The 17,830-nt window shown below is 38.9% G+C and overlaps 1 protein-coding gene across 1 annotated transcript in view; it reads right to left on the reverse strand.

Annotated features, from left to right (window-relative positions):
• Positions 1-8,182: 8,182 nt before the first annotated feature.
• The window catches only part of LOC104538187 (arylsulfatase H-like), an 11,446-nt gene continuing 1,798 nt past the window's right edge, over positions 8,183-17,830 (reverse strand). The window contains exons 3-10 of the mRNA XM_010181296.1: positions 17,662-17,783; positions 16,175-16,297; positions 12,694-13,117; positions 11,823-11,959; positions 10,450-10,584; positions 9,639-9,801; positions 9,228-9,349; positions 8,183-8,626 (exon numbers count right to left, since the gene is read on the reverse strand). Of these exons, the coding sequence (XP_010179598.1) occupies positions 8,256-8,626; positions 9,228-9,349; positions 9,639-9,801; positions 10,450-10,584; positions 11,823-11,959; positions 12,694-13,117; positions 16,175-16,297; positions 17,662-17,783 (1,597 nt within the window). The 3' untranslated portion in view covers positions 8,183-8,255. The remainder of the gene's footprint in view (positions 8,627-9,227; positions 9,350-9,638; positions 9,802-10,449; positions 10,585-11,822; positions 11,960-12,693; positions 13,118-16,174; positions 16,298-17,661; positions 17,784-17,830) is intronic.

The raw sequence follows: 17,830 nt of genomic DNA on the forward strand, positions 1-17,830 counted from the left end.
GTTAGCAATAATAATAATCGTAGAATCACAGAATGGTTTGGGGTGAAAGACACCCTGAAGATCATCTGGTCCCAACCTCCCTGCCATGGGCATGGACACCTCCCACTATACCAGGTTGCTCAAAGGCCCATCCAACCTGAGCTTGAACACTTCTAGGGAGCAGGCATAAAATAATATATGATAATAATGTAATATATAATAACAACACATGACAATATACAACAACATATAATACTAATAAAAGCAGAACACCTGCTATTCACCATCTAATACTCTGAAACCTGCAGCTTGGTTTGAAACACTAAAGCGGGAAGGAAAACAGCAATCGTTAATTACTGTGTAGCCCACTCCCCCATACTCTAATCCTGCCCACGCGTTGTTTTTGCTGTTTCTGATCCGGCAGGTCCGCTCCGCGGGAAGGCAGAGGCCCCCTCAGCCGGAGGTCAGCAGAGCAAAGGCCGAGGCAGGACGCCACCCCTCAGGGAAAGCTCGGCTCTCCGAGGTGAAACTCCCTGCTTCAGCACAGCTCCTCCATGACCTGGAGCCTGGCGGGAGAACGGTTGAGCGCTACCGGGGAAGCGCCGCCCCCAGAGGCCGGTCCCGCCCCGATGCCCCGGAGCACAGCAGTTCGGTGGTGAGCGAGTGCAGATTCACCTCCCCCCCCGGAAAGGCGTGTCAGTCTGGTGTACAGGAAGGAAGGAAAAGTTATACCCGAAGGCAAAACAGAAAGCTTTTTATAAAACAAAACAAAACACACACACAAAAAAAAACAACACAAAAAAACCCACCACAAACAAAAACCAAAACAAACCCAAATCTTTTACTTACTCCATGCTAACTCACGGCAGGAGCTTTGTTCTCACTATTCTCTTCCTCTCAGACTTTCTGATCTTTGCCTCTAAAGAGTTTTACGAAAGCACGGCCTGTATTCATATCAGTAATTTATGGGCGTTGGTCCCCTTTAAAAATCTGGTGAAAGCCATTTAGTCGCGCTGCAGGGGAGGGCTTGTCCAGCCTGCTCCTGCTGGACGAGGAAGAACTGTTTTAAAGTAGAAGCTGGAAAGACAGCTCCTGTAACAGCCAAGGCCAACAGAAAGAGCTTTACTGGTAACTGAATGGAAGGTCATAAATCACAGGCAGTATACATCGTGCCATGTGGAGAAGCACCCTATGGGTGGAAGCAGGATGGCCCCTTGCAATCAAAGAAAATCAACCTTTGTAGTGTCATGTTGGTGTATGCATCACCATCATCTGGCAGCCTGGCCAATTCCCCGTTACATTATTATAGTTCCTCTGTCTGCGAGTTCTCTCCTGTGCTACCACTATACTCATGTGGTGGCACTGTCTGTCTTGCCATGCAACTTCACAGGACCATGGGAACCCAGGATCCCTCTTTTTACTCACAGGTAGTACAGGTGAATCAATATAAGAATAGATTTTAGGAAAAAATTCTTTACTGTGAGGATGGTGAGACACTGGCACGGGTTGCCCAGGGAAGCTGTGGATGCCCCCTCCCTGATGTTCAAGGCCAGGTTGGACTGGGCTTTGAGCAACCTGGTCTAGTGGAGGTGTCCCTGCCCATGGCAGGAAGTTGGACTACATGATCTTTAAGGTCCCTTCCAACCCAAACCATTCTGTGATACTATGACTAAAGAGTCCCATCTAGCATTATTTAAAATCAGAGCCCACTGAGTACACTTGTGTTGGTACGCTTGCATATTGTAACAACTAAACAGTCATTGCACTTAAAAAAGACATTTATTTAAGATATTAGGTACTTTGAAAAAACTTATTAGTTCTAGTCAAAATAAGGTAACTATATTATTAACTGCACAGTTATTAGAATAACAAATCAGTCTCAGCTCTTCAGCAGATCTATGTTGTTTTTTCAGCTGCAGTTAGAGATGCTGCGTGTAATAGCATTTCTTGGCATGTGACTGGAAGACAAAAGAGAAAAGTTTAAAACTTCAGAGATATGTGTGATTTGCACAGCAGGTAAGATTCCCTGGCTTTAGATCCCTTGCAGAAATTAGTGTGTTTTGTTATTGTGACATCTGCCCTAAGCAGTATGGCCAGGAGTGGGAAGCCTGGGAGTTATGAAGAGTCCTTCTTGCTGGGAAATTCTGGGCGAGGAATAGGAAAAGTCTTACTGTACATGGGTCAGTAGCTCAAGTAAAGTACAGTCGGATTCAATTAATTTGTTAGGCCCACCACTGAAGTGAGTGTGAAATACTTGCTATAGAATGTGCTGTTCTAAAAGGCCAGTCTGCTTCTGTCTTTGTCTGCAATCCTTTAAAAAGACTTGGTCTCCTGAGCAAAAATAAATATTTATCTAAGTGTAGTCTAGACAATTTTGTTCCAAAGTATGAAAGCTTGAAAAAATTTTCAGTGCTTGAGCAGAGCTAACGATCATGGAGAATTCAGGGTACCTTAGGTTTTGAAATGAAGACACAATATTATCATTCATATAGAGTCAATCTTACTTTTGACAGTCTTAATTGGCTTAAGACAATTAACTTCTTACTGATCATTAATTTCTCAGACATTCAAACAGAGAAGGAAAGTGCCTCTAGAACAATGGTATATTTGCAGGGAAATATACTTTAACTTTCGGTAGCTGATGCTGCTTCTCTCAAGATGAGAAATTAAGTCGTTTCTGTCACCACTGGTTTTGCTGTAATTTCATAGCCTCTCATCATAACCTTGTTCCAGTGTTTTACAAATTAACAGTGAGAAGTAGGTGGCAAAGAACAAGAGATCAAACCTAGCAAGGCAGATGACAGTTTTCCAGCTGACTGAAATCAAGGCAGTAAGTCATCCAAAGGTAAAAGTGAGTGTAATGAGGCCAATTACCTGAGCCAGAGCTTCACACTGAAGGCTCTCATCAGCCAAGTTATCTGACAGGTATTTACTAAGCTAAAAGGCAGGCCATAAAATTAACCAAACCCATTATTTAAAGGGTGATGACATTGTTCATTGTGGAGTCACAGACAGTACTTTGATGGTGGCTTCCTGAAAATGCAAATGCTTTTAAATATTAAGAAACAATATTTAAAATTAACTTTCCTCACTTAGAAACTGCTAGCCCTTATCGTTGTTGTTCCTTTCCTTGGTGAGGTCCTACAGAAGTTGCAGGATCTCCACATTGCCCTGCAACATAGATCACACACAAGAAAAAGGTATAAACCAGAATCTTGAAGAGCCCACATTTCCAAGGCAAAACAGAATATCTCTGGCCTTTTTTCAATTCTGCCAGCCTTAGAAAGTAGAAAAGAAAATATGTAGTAAGCAAAGGATAAAATACTATTTTCTTCCTACCCCTATTGTCTAGAAAGAGATCATGAGATCTCATGGAGTGATTGAACATAAGTAAATAAGTTTATAAATAGTTTATTAATTGTAGCAATGATTAGTAAGAAATAAATGAACTGCCTAATGGCAGAAAGTCACAGAACTCTGAAACTAGCTCACGTGTTTGAGTTTTGGAAGTATCCCAGTCTTCTGGGAGGCTAGTAAAACCATTTATAAGAAAAAAAAGTCCCAAAAACATTAATGTGAGGGATACTGAAGTGTACAAGAGAAAAACACTGAAGCACCAACATGAAAACAACACTAACTGAAATCAAATTCTGAAAAGCAGGACGGTGTTTGCTTTATATGTTATATTACTAGTAATTTAGAATAATTTTAATTACTGTTTTAGAGAGGATTAAAAAAAAAGTGAACAAACTGATTAGTATTTGACATCCTGCTTTTGTATGATCCTGTAACTTCTGAAGAACCTTCCAGTGATGTTCCTCTTCCCAAATTGTGTAATTTGATACCATTACATAGATTTTATTCTGTATATCTATCTTGAAGGCATCTTTTCAAAACAACTTATGCATGTATATTTAGACAAGAATACTAGATGAGATGAGTCTTTTATTCAACAGCAGTCAGATATTAGGTATTTTAAAAACCACACAAAAGGTCTGGTTGCAGAAAACGCTGACCAGGTGCTGGCTTTCACTGGCATCTTCAGGGGGTGTCAGTGGGAGCTCTCAGCTTGGGAGTGGACGAGGGTGTCTGCTTCACTTCTCCAAGAATGCACAGTAAATTGAAACCATTGCAGTACCAGTACCACTGGGGAGCTTTTGATTGAGGTTGATACAGCTATCTAGTTTTTGAAGGTTTCTGAAGATTTCAATTTGACAGGATAGCTTTTCTTGAAAGAAAGAAGTTCAGAAAATAATATAGTTTTCAAACTGATGGCTATTTTATGGCATGAACAGCTAACAAAGATGGTTCTGCAAGCCAGTCATCCTGCCTGTCATCCTGCCTGAAGGGAACAAACATAAGCCTGTGTGGATTTGTTCAGTTACCTGTAGGCCTAAGTGATTCCATGTTCTGAATGGGAGTAATTTATTACAGGAAATAACATCCACATTCTTTCACCTTTCAGTCTTTTTCTTTGTTTGTATGTTTGAAGGCTGCGCATCAGCAGAAACTACCACTGTCTTCAACATATAGGCTATCTGGCCTTCACCTGGCTGTGCCAGCAAGACAACAATTAATTAATCAGTTAATTAATCCTCTCTCCCTTCATGACTCACCATTGGGTCTCCTGCAGAGGAAGAGCAGGAGCCCATCACAAGGGACATGGGAAGTTTCCTAGAGCTGGAACAAAAGCAAGAGCTTCAGTCACTTATTGGTGATTCTTTGAAAACTAGTCAGGTGCAGGGCCTGGCTCCAGTTTCATGAAGATTCAGAGGGAAATAAATGAGGAAAGGAGAGGCAGCACAGACCAAATTGGGGACACATGGTCTCTCGGTTAGTTCTCAAATATGGAAGTGGAATGCACAGTTGTTGCAATGAGGAAAATCTTTCCTTCTTGATAGATGCAAGGGTCCCAGAGCAGTGTGCCTTATCAGCACAGGAACGTTCAGCACTCTGCAGAGCTTTCAATAAATTATTTTTATTTGGCTGAAGAAAGCTTCTCATGAGCTGTTTATCCAAACTATCTTATATAGACTAAAGCTGGGAGTTACACCGTCTAAAGGACTACTGCAACACTTAAAACACAGGGCAAAAATCTCACTTGTAGGCATTCTTTAAACTTAGGGGCTACTTAGTCAACCTTCTACCAGTCTCATTGTAAATGTTTCACCTAGAATAGAATTCATTTTTTCTTTCCTCCTTGTTTTCATTTGCTTATTTTATTCTGGCACTAATTTTGTTGATGCACTTTGCAAAGGTTTCAAAGGGTCTTTGCTCCAAGGACCTGTAATCCAGTGTTTTTAGCAGCATATCTAGTGTTACTGAGAATGAATGTAACCTTGAGCAGCGTGGAGCTTGGGAGCAGTAGTATTCACCGATACTGTTTCTATCTAATGAAAAATGTGCTAGTTTATACAAGACATATGCCTTGTCTTTCTCTGTTATGTCATGATGGATGGGAAGCAGTGTTGTGTATGTGAGGACCAAACTAATAAATTTCTGAAGCTGGGAGAAATCACATGATCTGTTTTACACGTATAAAGATTCTGTTAAGCTTGCTTAAGAGGAGTGAATAGTCCATTTCTCTTTCTCTCTGTTTTATTTTTTTACCACCTGGATTATTTATTTATTTATTATCTGGATTACTTTCTACTATGTGGTTAGCTCACAGCCAAGAGCTCAAACGCACCACCAGAGATTAAACCTTGTTGGTCTTTCTAAAACAACAAGAAGTTCCTACTCTTTTTTCTAATAAGATACTGATAAAGCAGTTCATACTACTTGGCTGAGAAAATGAGTTGATAACTGGTGAGACACTGGCACAGGTTGCCCAGGGAAGTTGTGGATGCTCCCTCCCTGGAAGTGTTCAAGACCAACCTGGTCTAGTGGAAGGTGTCCCTGCCCATGACGGGGGGGGAACAAGATGATCTTTAAGGTCATTCCTGAAATGCCACCAAGGCAGGGAAACCTGGGGGAGGCTTTTAGTTTCTCCTTCCTGGCTTCTCTGCTGAAGGCAGGAGATCTGTCCACACAGGGAAGAGAAAACTCAGCATATCTCTGCACTAAATTTTACCTGGGATGGCATTGAGAACCTGATGTGGCACTCTGGTACAACCCAAGTGTTCCCCTGACATTCTCCATTTAATAGAGACTGAGCACAAAACTCCAAATATTTACTCCAAACTGCTGTCACAAAGAGAAGTACAACCCTACCTCTTCCAGCCGTTCTCTAATTCCCTTCTAGCTTCTCAGAACTACTTTTACTAAAGCTTGACACTTGATATATAACACTTAATGTGAAAGTATTTGTATGCTTTGGCTTGGACTTTTTCTTTTTTTTAATTGGGCTGAAGAGTTTTAACTGATATTTAGAAAGTTTTCTTTCAGTTCTCCTCAGTTTATGCTGCTGGTGATACCAAAAGACTTAAGAAAGTCTTTCTATATGCAGAAAACTACATATAAGCCACATTGCTTTCACTTTTTATAGATATTATGTTCACCCAATGTTTTAAGCATTTACAAAATATGTGACATATTTGTATTAATTAGTTAATATAACAATTTATGAGATACATAAAATGACTACTTTTATCATACTAGTATGGTAGTATAATTACACATATGCTAGAATTTTTTTTTTCCTAAGGGACTTTTTTCCTAATTGCAACATTTTATTTGCTGTGTACTTTCTGAGTTTTATATCTCAGGATCCTGTAAAGCAAAGAAGAATAGCCTTGTTCTTTTTTGCAACTGCCTGTCAGATGTGATAACAACAAGTAAGATAACAGTGTGTAATGATCCCAGTCTCATATCTCCTGAAATCAGCAGTTCTCACTGATTTTAATGAGCTTCCAAAAAGCTGAAAATAACAGGCAACAGAAAATAACTAAACCCATACCCCTCAAAACATGAGTTGTAATATGTTGTTAAATGTTAACTGTTAGATCCTTCGGTTTGCAAAATGTATTTGAATGCTCTCTGAACATGGGGAAAAGCTGGTAGCCCAGCTGTGAGTGAAATACTGCAACTCTCACTGCCACAACAGCTACACAATAAATGGAAAAGGGGGAATAGCCAGAAGATGACAAATTAATCTGAAAACAAAAGTCCTTTCAAACAAATTGATGACCAAAAGAGGTTAAGAACAGCAAAAGCAGAAACCAGTTCCCATGGTATTTATAGAAGGAGGAGATGGTGTATTCTTTGTGTGTAAGACTACCCTAAAGAAATGCCTGCCTTATTAATATATTTCTTGTTCAACTGGAAAACAGCCTGAGGGACCCCTAATAGTGGCAATTATTTATAGATGTTCATTATACTTACTGTCAAGGAGACTATTTTGATGTACGACTTTGTGTTTATCTAAAAAATGCCATTTTGAGTCTATCAAAACTGTTTGTAAGCCTGTGTGCCATGTTCATCAGACTACACAGGACCTTTCAACACAATACATGGAGACAACAACTGGTCATGTCAGTGTCCTTTGCATGTGTGTGTCCCCATGTGTGTATCTCTGGGATAGTGCTCAGCTTCACCATGGGTTGAACCTGCAAAAGGGAAGGCAGGAGCCATGTCCCTCAGCCTGGGCAGAGACCCGAGGTCCCCAGGCACTGGGCTGGACTCCAGCAGCCAGGCAGGAGGGTCCTGCAACAAGGAGGCTGGAAGTGGCAGCCATGCTCCTATTATTTAACATATATGAATATAGGGTTAGAATTCCCAAAGAGCAATGAAATTAAATGAATTAAAAAAGGTTGGTTTTCTCCTGCAGCTGCACAAGAAAGCAGGATACCATCATGTGTTGACTACCCAAAAGATAAAGAAATACTATGGTTTTGTCAAGGCAGCCTTTATTATTGCCCATGATCGTTCCACACATAATGTCTGTTTTACCAAACTCTGAACATTTCCTGATCCCATGGCACTTTACACATCAGCAGAGCCTGATGACTGCTTTCATGGGCAAGCACCAGTGTCCAGGACAAATTCTAGCTCAAATGTCTTCCTGTACCCTCTAGGTCCAAATGGATATCCTATAGTGCTATGAAATATTTCAGTCCCTGAGAGTGTCCAACCTAAAGAATCATAGAATCATAGAATACCAGGTTGGAAGGGACCACAAGGATCATCTAGTCCAACCTTTCAAGGTATACTGTGCCATTCACTGGAACAATTCTCAAATACAAGTGTCATAAAAACAAACAACCCACCAATCAACCCCCAAAGAAAATGTTCTTGATCTAAAAAAACATTTGAGGAAATAACTTTGGTTCTTTTCTTTATAGGTTGGCAAGTTTATCATCACTTTCCTTATCACACCAGCAGAATGGGAATGTCCCACAGCATGGCTGCAGCCACGGCTTCCACAGCACATTGTACAAGGAGAGCTGCTCTGGGACTGGGGTCAGTGTCCTGCGATGCTCTTCTATGGCTCTTCCAATCTTCTTTATTACAATGTCAAAGAGGGGTTCAGTGTCAGCTGACAGTGGTTTGGCTTCTGAAGGGTCTCGTGAGAGATCAAACAGCAATGGAGGGTCATGATGGGTGACGCCTTCCCCAAAACATGGGCAAAATCCTTTATCATAACAAGCCCCAGCACCAGGTGGATGAAAGACTGGGGTCACATAATGAGCCTTCCAGATGGCTCCACCTGGCGGGAAAGAAAGAAGGTTTGCAATGACAGTGGTAGAAGAATGAATGTTTTTCTATGGTTAATTTCTGGTTTCAGTTTAGCTCTAGAGTTATTAGTTGATATAATATCATAATTTCATTTAAAATTAAGAGCCACAGAATTAAATAAATAATGTAAAATGATTTCTGATGCTTGAAAATTTCTCCAAAATTTTCAGCAAGTATCAGTTATACTTGACTTTGTTTCTCATAATGACATGAAAAAAAGAGTTGGGGCTTCCATGGCTTGCTTCCTTGTTAAGGTAGCAGAAAAACAGACAAAGGACTGAGGCAAGGACTTTTCCATGAGACAAGGAGGGCATGGACTCCCCAGGCTTTGCATTCAGATAGAGAGAGGTGTGTGAGACCCATCCTGAGCTCCAGTAGCCTGCCTGGCATGCCACTGCCTTGAAGCCACGAGCAAACTCTTTGTGCTTTACAATAGAGGCAATGCTAATAAGTTCTTCACCACCTTACACCTGGAACTACTTGGAAAGCTGCAATCCCAGAAAAAATATGTGAGAGAAATCTGCCTTCCTCTAGATGTAACCTAATCCTTGAGAAAGTAGTTCTGTACTCACTGTCCTTCTGGTGCCAGCGCACAGCATGTAAATGAATCCCACAGTAATGAAACAGGAACTCGTGCTCTGAATGCTCAACTGTTCCTCGCAGTAAAGGCATCAGATCCTGGCCATCAATGACCCTAGCAGAAAAAATGGAGACTGTCAGACTGGGGTAAGATATACAGGACTGCATCCCCTATGCAGGCCTCTTGCTGGAACTGGTAACTTTGAACAAGGAAGATTCTTGTAGAAGATTGCAGGTAGATGCTGAAACTCAAATGTAGAGAAGAGGTGACTTATGTGTGGTAACATTTGTCTAGAAAAGGAGTAGGAGTGAAAAAGAAAATGTCAGACTCAGAACGTGTTTCTGAAATAGGTTTTTCCATTGTCTTGAGAGAGAAGGAGGAATAAAGATGCTTTTGTCTGTACCTGTCCTGGGGTAACAACCCTCCAGCCAGACGAACTACTGTGGGATAAATGTCCATAAGGCTTGTAGGTTCATTGATAACTGTGCCTTTAGGTAGCACTCCTGGCCATCTAAATATCCCTGGGACACGGATTCCTCCTTCCCAGCCTCCCATAGCTTTTCCACCTTCCACAAAGAAATAATACATTTTCTTTAAAATAAATGTTTAATGTAAAATGAAGAGAAATTTTAGACAAATGTTATTGTATTATCATAAGTTAATGTTACCTTTTTGAGCCTTTCTTACCCTTTTGCTTTTATCATTAAACCCCTTCCCCGCAGCATCAGTGAAAGTGTATTCACTATGGCAGACCGCTCGCGTGACCTTACACACTTAATCTCTTCTATCATTTTATAAACACCTTGCCCCATCAGAACTCAATGTGGATAACATTTCCAGGCATAAAGTGATTTCTGAGCCTAGTTCTCATCTCTCCTTTACAATCCTGTGACACACTTGTTGTATTTAAGGTAAGGGTTCAGATGTAAGATGGAACTAACATTTAATGAGAAGTTACACATGCTAGACCAAAATTAACTTGAGCTCAGTTGGCTTATGAGGAGATGCTAGTTTGAGAATTCATGCTTATAAGAAACACTTGCACATTCTAGAACTGTCTAAATTTTTAGATGCTTGATTAGAATGAGACAAATTTGCTTCTCAGTGTTGAAACACTGTTACTCCTTGAGCATACAGTCTTATTTAAGCTTTATGGATGTCCTGACTATTTGACTAGCTGTTGCTGGGTTGTCACCATCCCCAACAGCTCTTACCTCTGTATATTCCATTCCAGCCACCCAGCTGCCTTTTGCCTTCTTGTCTTTCCAGCCATCCACCATGATCAGAGGCAAAGTAAACCAGTGTAGTATTTTCCAAGCCTTCCTTGTCAATAGCATCTAGAACCTGGCCTGTTAACATGGGAATATGTGTGCATTAAAAAATAAAAATACTGCTTACACTACATAAATTTTAGCCTCTTGCTTGTAAGCATTCATCAATGTAATTTCATATCTATGTAGGGCTGCTTATTGCTTAAAAAAAGAGGATTTTAGGATCAAGATTTGTAGCTGTGATTTCACTGTCTGTAAAAGCACAGAAAATTTATTATTTGTATTATAACAAAGGAGTGCAAGAACCACAATCACAGACCAGAAGCCTGTACTGTAAAGGGCAGAAGTGCCACGTGCTGTAAAAATATGGAAAGAATAAACGATCCAAGGTCCCCAAAAACTAAGATTCTGCATAAGTGATGATCATCGTGAGAAATAAGGAAAAAATGTCATGTATCCTTCTCTTATATTGTCTAGACAACAGTTAGTATTTGCATTAAATTACTGGCTGGATATAATATGTATAATTAATATAGTTCTTTATTTAAAAGTTCTTGAGCTGCTTCTGATGTTCTTAATTATATTTATGGTGTATAAGTGTTTGACAGGTAGGTTTGAAAACTGATTAATTCTTTCTGTATGTGTACCTGATTCTTATCCCTTTTGCAAATGTGGCTGGTTTTTCATGCACGCCATGACTGGGTGATAAATAACTTCTTTCCCTCCAAAAAACATGGTGAAAAATAACATGAAGCTAATTTCTGGAGGCATACCAATTAATATATAGAAACATTTCTGGATTTATGAATGGGGCTGAAAAATATTCAGTACTCTGCTGAATGCAGCAGTTACAGAGAAATAGTCTGCTCGTCGACACCTGCAATTAATTTGCTTATCAGTTTTGTCTCCTTCTGATGTGTCCTACTTAGAAATAGGTAAGACATGATCCTAAGAGGCTGAAGTTACCTGATCTTTAGTAATCACAGAAAACTTAATAATTCTCACTTATTTAGTAAGAAAAGAAGGAGAGCTCCTTCAGAGGAGCACAGGGGACATGGTTAAAACTGGTAAACACTAGACAAAGAAAATTGAGTGAAGATGTATTTGGTCCATGACTGGAGAAAACAAAAAGCCAACACTATAAGTCAACAGTGCTCGTACAAAACTGACAGATGTTTATTAAATGCTTAGGATGTTTTTTCCTTCTTGTTTTTAATTATCTTCCTTGTTCTTTTAAAAATGACTGCATTTTTGTTATGTATTCAGACCTAAGTATTAGCTAGTGGGAGACATTGTTATTCGCTATGGTGACTTACCCACCATCCAGTCCATCTCCTCTACGTTGTCTCCATATAAACCATGGCTGCTCCTCCCAAGAAACTTTTTTGTGGTGAGGAGAGGAGTGTGGGAGTGTAAAAAGGAAAGAAAGAGGAGGAATGGCTTGTGCTTATTTCTAAAAAACAGAAATAGACACTTTGTTATTAGGAAGGAAGGTCCTCAATACATACAGAGGTCAGTTGTAATGGAAAGTGATATTATGATTTGTGTATATACATCTTTCAACAATCAGATCAGAAACATCTTATTTTGTAAGGTATTAAAAGCCAGTGATTAGGATCTGACTGATATAATATTTGACTTATATAAAATGACCCTTTTTTTCCCCTGAATCATAGATAGAAAAGTTCCAGGCTAAAGCTCCACTTTCAGCTACTGCAAACCACCACAGTGCTACTGAAATAAAGGCAGCACGTTCATCTTCTGCCAGCTGTTGCCCACATGTCAGTCCATATGGTAAGGCTACCTCACAGCTCTACTTCTCCTTCCTCAGCCCACACACACATTTCCATCAGCTGTTTTCCCTTAAGGCTTCGATGTTGGTCTCATTGATAGAAATACATATTTCCTCAAAATAGCCTAGAAATATTTAGTCCAACATGCAGAAATTTGGAAATGTTATCAGCTTTAGTGAAGCTAGGAATAACAGACATCCTTAAGCAGAAGCTATTTTTTTTGTTTAATAATGTGATATCATTGTTAATATTGTTAATAATTAATAGACATAATAGTACTTATAATCATATATAATATTATGAAAAGTACAAAGACTTCACATGAGAAAATTGTTTAAAAGTTGCAAGACATGCAAGAAGCAGTAAAAATGTGATCAAAGGAAGCACACTTTACCTTTCAATAAATGAAATGGACTCTCTCAAGATAAGGGACATAGTCCTATCTGTCACCATTGGCTGCTCAGTAATTTTGTGGTTTCTCATCATAATGCAGTTCCAGTATCGTACAAACCCATAACTTGAGAACCAGGATATGAAGAACAGGAGACTAAACCCTGCAAGGCAGGCAAGTGTTTTCCATCGGACTGAAATTAAGCCGATCAGTCTTCCCAGGACAGCTGTGAGTGTAACGAGGCCAATCATCTCAGTTGAAAGCCAGAGCTTCCTTCTAAAGGCTCTGTCCATCTCTGGTGTCTCCGTTGGTTGACAGTCACTTATTAGCGTAAAAGGCATCCCATAAAAATAGTGAAATCCGTGGTTTAAAGGGTGATGACAATGGTCATTGCGGGATTCACAGTTAACACCTTGATGCCACTTCCCTGAAAATACAGATTATTAAAATGTAAAGAGATAATATCTAAAACCAGGCTTTTTCTTGTATAAAAATAGTTGGTTTTTTTTCCTACTTTGATAACTTCTTTATCCTATATATATATACTGAGTATGTAGTGATATAATAGGATACATCTTAGGATTGATGAAAGTAAACCTCTATGAATTTTAAATTTCCAACAAAGCTATTTGTGCTCTTTTTGTGATGCACACATATTCATGCCCTGTAGCTTTGATCAAATGTATAAGCTGGACTACAGAGGGAACTGGAAATTGAGAAAAATTCAAATTTTCAGAACTGACCAAAAAAATATGGGCTTCCTGCAGACCTGTCAAGTATGAAATAGGAGGAAGTAGTCCTTCTGTAAACCCAGGGCAAAATAGCATTGTTCAGTTGTCTCTTTACGTTCAACGTGCTCTGCAGACTTTTTTCTGTAAAGTTTTGAATGTTTTGATGTCAGGACTATGGCAATACTCAGTGATGTGTTGGTGCCAGACTGATAAGGGATGCTATGGATAACAGAGTTGAGTAACTGGCTCGGCAGACAAACCACCAGATCCAGAACAATTTGAACTCAGGAGATTGGGATTTCTCATTATGCTGTACATATGTAAGTAACTTTGCCAATTTATAAAACAAAGGCTTTGTTTTAGAAATATTTTTGCCCTTTATTTGTATTTAATCAAATTTTGAAAATTTAAAGGCACCTTCTGGCTACTGAAGCCTTTAGATATCAAAAAGAACACCTCCTGACCTTTCGCAACACAACTTGTTCTTTATTATGATGAATGACACATCAAAACCATGGTTTTGCTTCCCCTCCAGTCTGTTCAAACAGACTGATGAGGTACGTACATGGAGATAGAACAAGTTGACTCATTTGGCTCAAACACTGAGGCTTGTGAATATCTGAATCAAGTGACCACAATCTACCTCTCATCAGAGAGATGCAGTTTAATTGCATTTTATGATCTCTGATGTAATGCAGGCCTTGGATATCTATAGATTAAAATGAACTTTTAGAATTTTACTTGAAAACTAATCTGCAACTGATTCTTTTTGTGGAGTAAGGAACTTACCGAAGGATATCCTATACAAATTGTTCACTATGGTACCAATACATACCTGAGTTGGTTTCAATAGAATTGCTGTGCATTACAATAGGAGCAGAAAAAGCTGCTTCAGAGGAAAAAATAATGTTGCTTTTTGGGTATAAATATAAAGGAGGAGTTGAAGTTCTAGTCTAAGTGGATGAATTGCTTTCAGCTAAAATCTTTACTGAATTTACCTCTTGACATATTTAGAGCCAGCTATAGAATGAAACAGGTTTGTAATCAATACATAGATTCATTGCTCATAAATACAGATGCAGCTAAAGTATCTTTGGACTTCAGATGCCCTCCAACACCTAAATCTCCAGCTGAGATCAATAAAGGCTCTGACATGCTACAGAAGACTCAAATCTCCAGAAGATAAACTAAGTGTATAATTAAGATAAATTAATCTTTCAGGGCATATGTTATACAGCATTGGCTTTCTGATTACAAAGAATCTGCAAAGCATTCCCCAACAGAAAAGTCTCATTATTGCTTCAAGCTGCAAGTTATTAATAGGATTTAACTTTGCAATTAAATTGGTTGTGCTCAGAGCAAAACAATCACAAGTCATTCAGGTGAGACTACTTAGTGCTCATTCAGCTGCCGTGATGTGGGTAGATGCTGTATAAAATTCTTGCTTCCTGACTTGAATGTAAAATTGTTCTTATGGGTATTTTTGTTTCACTTATCACCAGTGTTTTTCATCATTTCCTATGGTGCAGTTAATCAGAATCTGTCAATCTGGTTAAACTGATTTAAGTGATGCTCTACGTGTCTATAGTGTGATTTTAGCTGAGATGACCACACGGAAAATTCCAGCTCATTTTGCTAGCTAGCTTCTAGGTGGGATGCCGCACAATCTCCCTGCAGGGCAATTCCTTTGGCAAAGTGGAGACAAATCTAATTGTTTTGTTAGTGATTACATGCTGAAATCAAGCTGTGGTTAACAGACATGGGCTTTTTAATCAGCGTATTAAAAGAACTAAAATAATATTGCTACAAAGCTAACGTGAGAAGAAGAGTCAGTAATACAGAACTTAAAATGCTTGGAGAGCTTCTTTTAGTGTTGTTCTGTATAGTTTAGATTTATTCTGCTGAATGAATACAAATCCATTTGTGCAGACACTTTTATTAGTAAATCCAATTTCTCTGTGCAGCTGATTTTTTTATGTATCTGACATAGATTTTAGATATTGACATTTAGATGCTCAGATGAGATAGGGCAAATGGCTGAGAATTCAGCTCAGGAACGTTTGTGTTTTATCAGTCTGTGGAATTATGTGACATATCTGAGATAAAGAATTATTTGAAACTGGATCATCACCAAAAGTTACAACTGTATTTAAAAAAAAGTCCTATAAAATATCAAGTAAAAAAGAATTTATATTAATGCTGAAGAGGGCAATGTTCTGTGGTCTGTACTGAAATCTTGATGAAGTATAGTGGCATGTTGTAATTAAAGAATATATCATTGCTTTGTTTCTGGTTTTGAAAGGCCAAATTCTGTGATATTATGAACTGGCTATATTGTTTAAAGTAGCAGCTGTTCCCTTTTGTTGTGAATCTGCTCTGAGCTGTGTAAAGCATCCTCATGTATATTTAAATGGGACTCATGTTTTTGTTTTTTATGGAATAAATAATTGCAATAATTATCATATACCTGGTAGAATAGTATTAAAGAAATATTAATATATTTTTCATTATATATTTTAGCAACCACAGCTGTATTTTAAAGCAGGTCGATGATAAAGATTAATCTCTTTATCAGATGCTTGTTCTTTTAAAATAGACTCTTTTAGATTAAGATTTCTTCTTACAAGATATTCTGATATCAGGAAATAAAACTATTACAATGAAGGTATGAGCAACTTTTAAATAAAAAAATTATTTGAGTGAGACATGCAGGTGAAACACATTCCAGACCATCTTCAGGAGTGTCCCCATACCTATCAGTCCTGTGCTGTAGCCTTGCTGCTGCAGTATTTTGGCAAAAGTGGTTTCATTTGGAGGAAGTCCTCCTGACCCACCATTCCAAAAAATAACACGGTAATTGTTTATAGCATCCATTCCTAAAAAATACAGTAAGAAACAATATTGGTAAGGATAAGTGGTAGAGCCCTTTTATCAAACATACTTTCTTTTTTCCTGGTTTCATTGATATTATAGTATTAAAAGTTTCTCCTAATGCTGTTTGTTTGGGGGACTCTGGACAAGATTAAGAGTTAAGTGTGTCCATTATATAACACCTATTCTTCTTTGTATCTCATACTGAGACATTTTGTATTATTTTATCTAGAATGGCACAGTTGTATGGGAGCTTTTATATGTTACGGTGGCATCCAGGCTGTATGAAATGCACTTTATTATGACTGTAAGGGCAGGGAGGAGACTTCAGCCCTCTGTCAGCCTCAAACTCCAGCTTGCATAAGGCTGCCTGGGAACTTCAGATTCCCAGCACTGTATCATGGCTGGTATCTGACTTTTGAAACTCACAGAGCATTTATCTAGCACCTCAATCTTCTCCTCACCTGCAGGTTTACACCCTGTTGTTTAGCATAATATTCTGGCATAACCCCATCATGCAATGTTACGTGAAGTACAGTCTGTCATGGAAGCGTTGAGTGTCTCTAACATTATTGTAAATAGTGGGAGAGAGCCTGTACAGGCTCATATGTGCTTTCAAGCTATCTGTCTCAGTGGGAGCTGTCATGATGAAAGTAGGATGGCATGTCAGCTTCAAAATGCCTCAGGAATGAAGGCATTAAAGATAATTTGCAATAGGAAAAACATTAGAGAGTCACTGTTAGAAACATGTAGAGCTATTTGTTTTTCATACCTCTTCATCTCAAGGATGCAGTTTGACAGGATAGTATTTTTTCTTCAAAAAAAGAACTGGGAAAAATAATATAGCTGTCAAACTGTTATTTCATAGGATGGATGAATTCTGGCACATAAGTAACAAAGCTTTGCTTTAAGCGACTCATTTTGCACCTTGACTGAAGGGAATGGACACACATTTGCACCCTGCAAGGCTGAGCTGTTTCTGATGTCTGATGAGGAGTCACCGATGATGGAAAACAGTGTATCTAATGCTTTAGAAATGTGTTATTATTATTCATGTTCTGTGTAATGACTTTTTTGAATGTACTAATTTGTACTAACTCCATTCTGGCCCCTATGTGTGCAATAGAGCACCAAAACACAACCAGATTTGTGAGCTATGGAGGAAGCAAGCTGCTCTGCAGAGTTGTTCTTCTCTGCTCTGGGTCGGTTCATTGTATCCCACAAATCTCTATGTGCCTCAGTGAGGGATTAGATGTCTGTGGCATCTCTCCTATTTCCACACCCTCATTTCTTTTGCACCCATTATATGACATTGTTCCCTACAGCAGTAAAGCAATGTTTAAAGGCTGCTTGGTTTTGCAAGGTGAACCTGATCGGAGGGGATATCTTCCAGTGAGGAAAGCTGCTCTGCTAGGGGTGCAAAGTGGAGCTGCAGCAATGTGCTGGGTCAGTTTCACTCCTTCTTTTGCCAGACGATCGATGTTCGGGGTCCTAAAAATGCAACAAATACTGTCAGATATCATTCAGAAAGACTTTAG

This window comes from Mesitornis unicolor, unplaced genomic scaffold (genome assembly GCF_000695765.1).
Source record: "Mesitornis unicolor isolate BGI_N332 unplaced genomic scaffold, ASM69576v1 scaffold4143, whole genome shotgun sequence".
Taxonomy (NCBI): Eukaryota; Metazoa; Chordata; class Aves; order Mesitornithiformes; family Mesitornithidae; genus Mesitornis; species Mesitornis unicolor.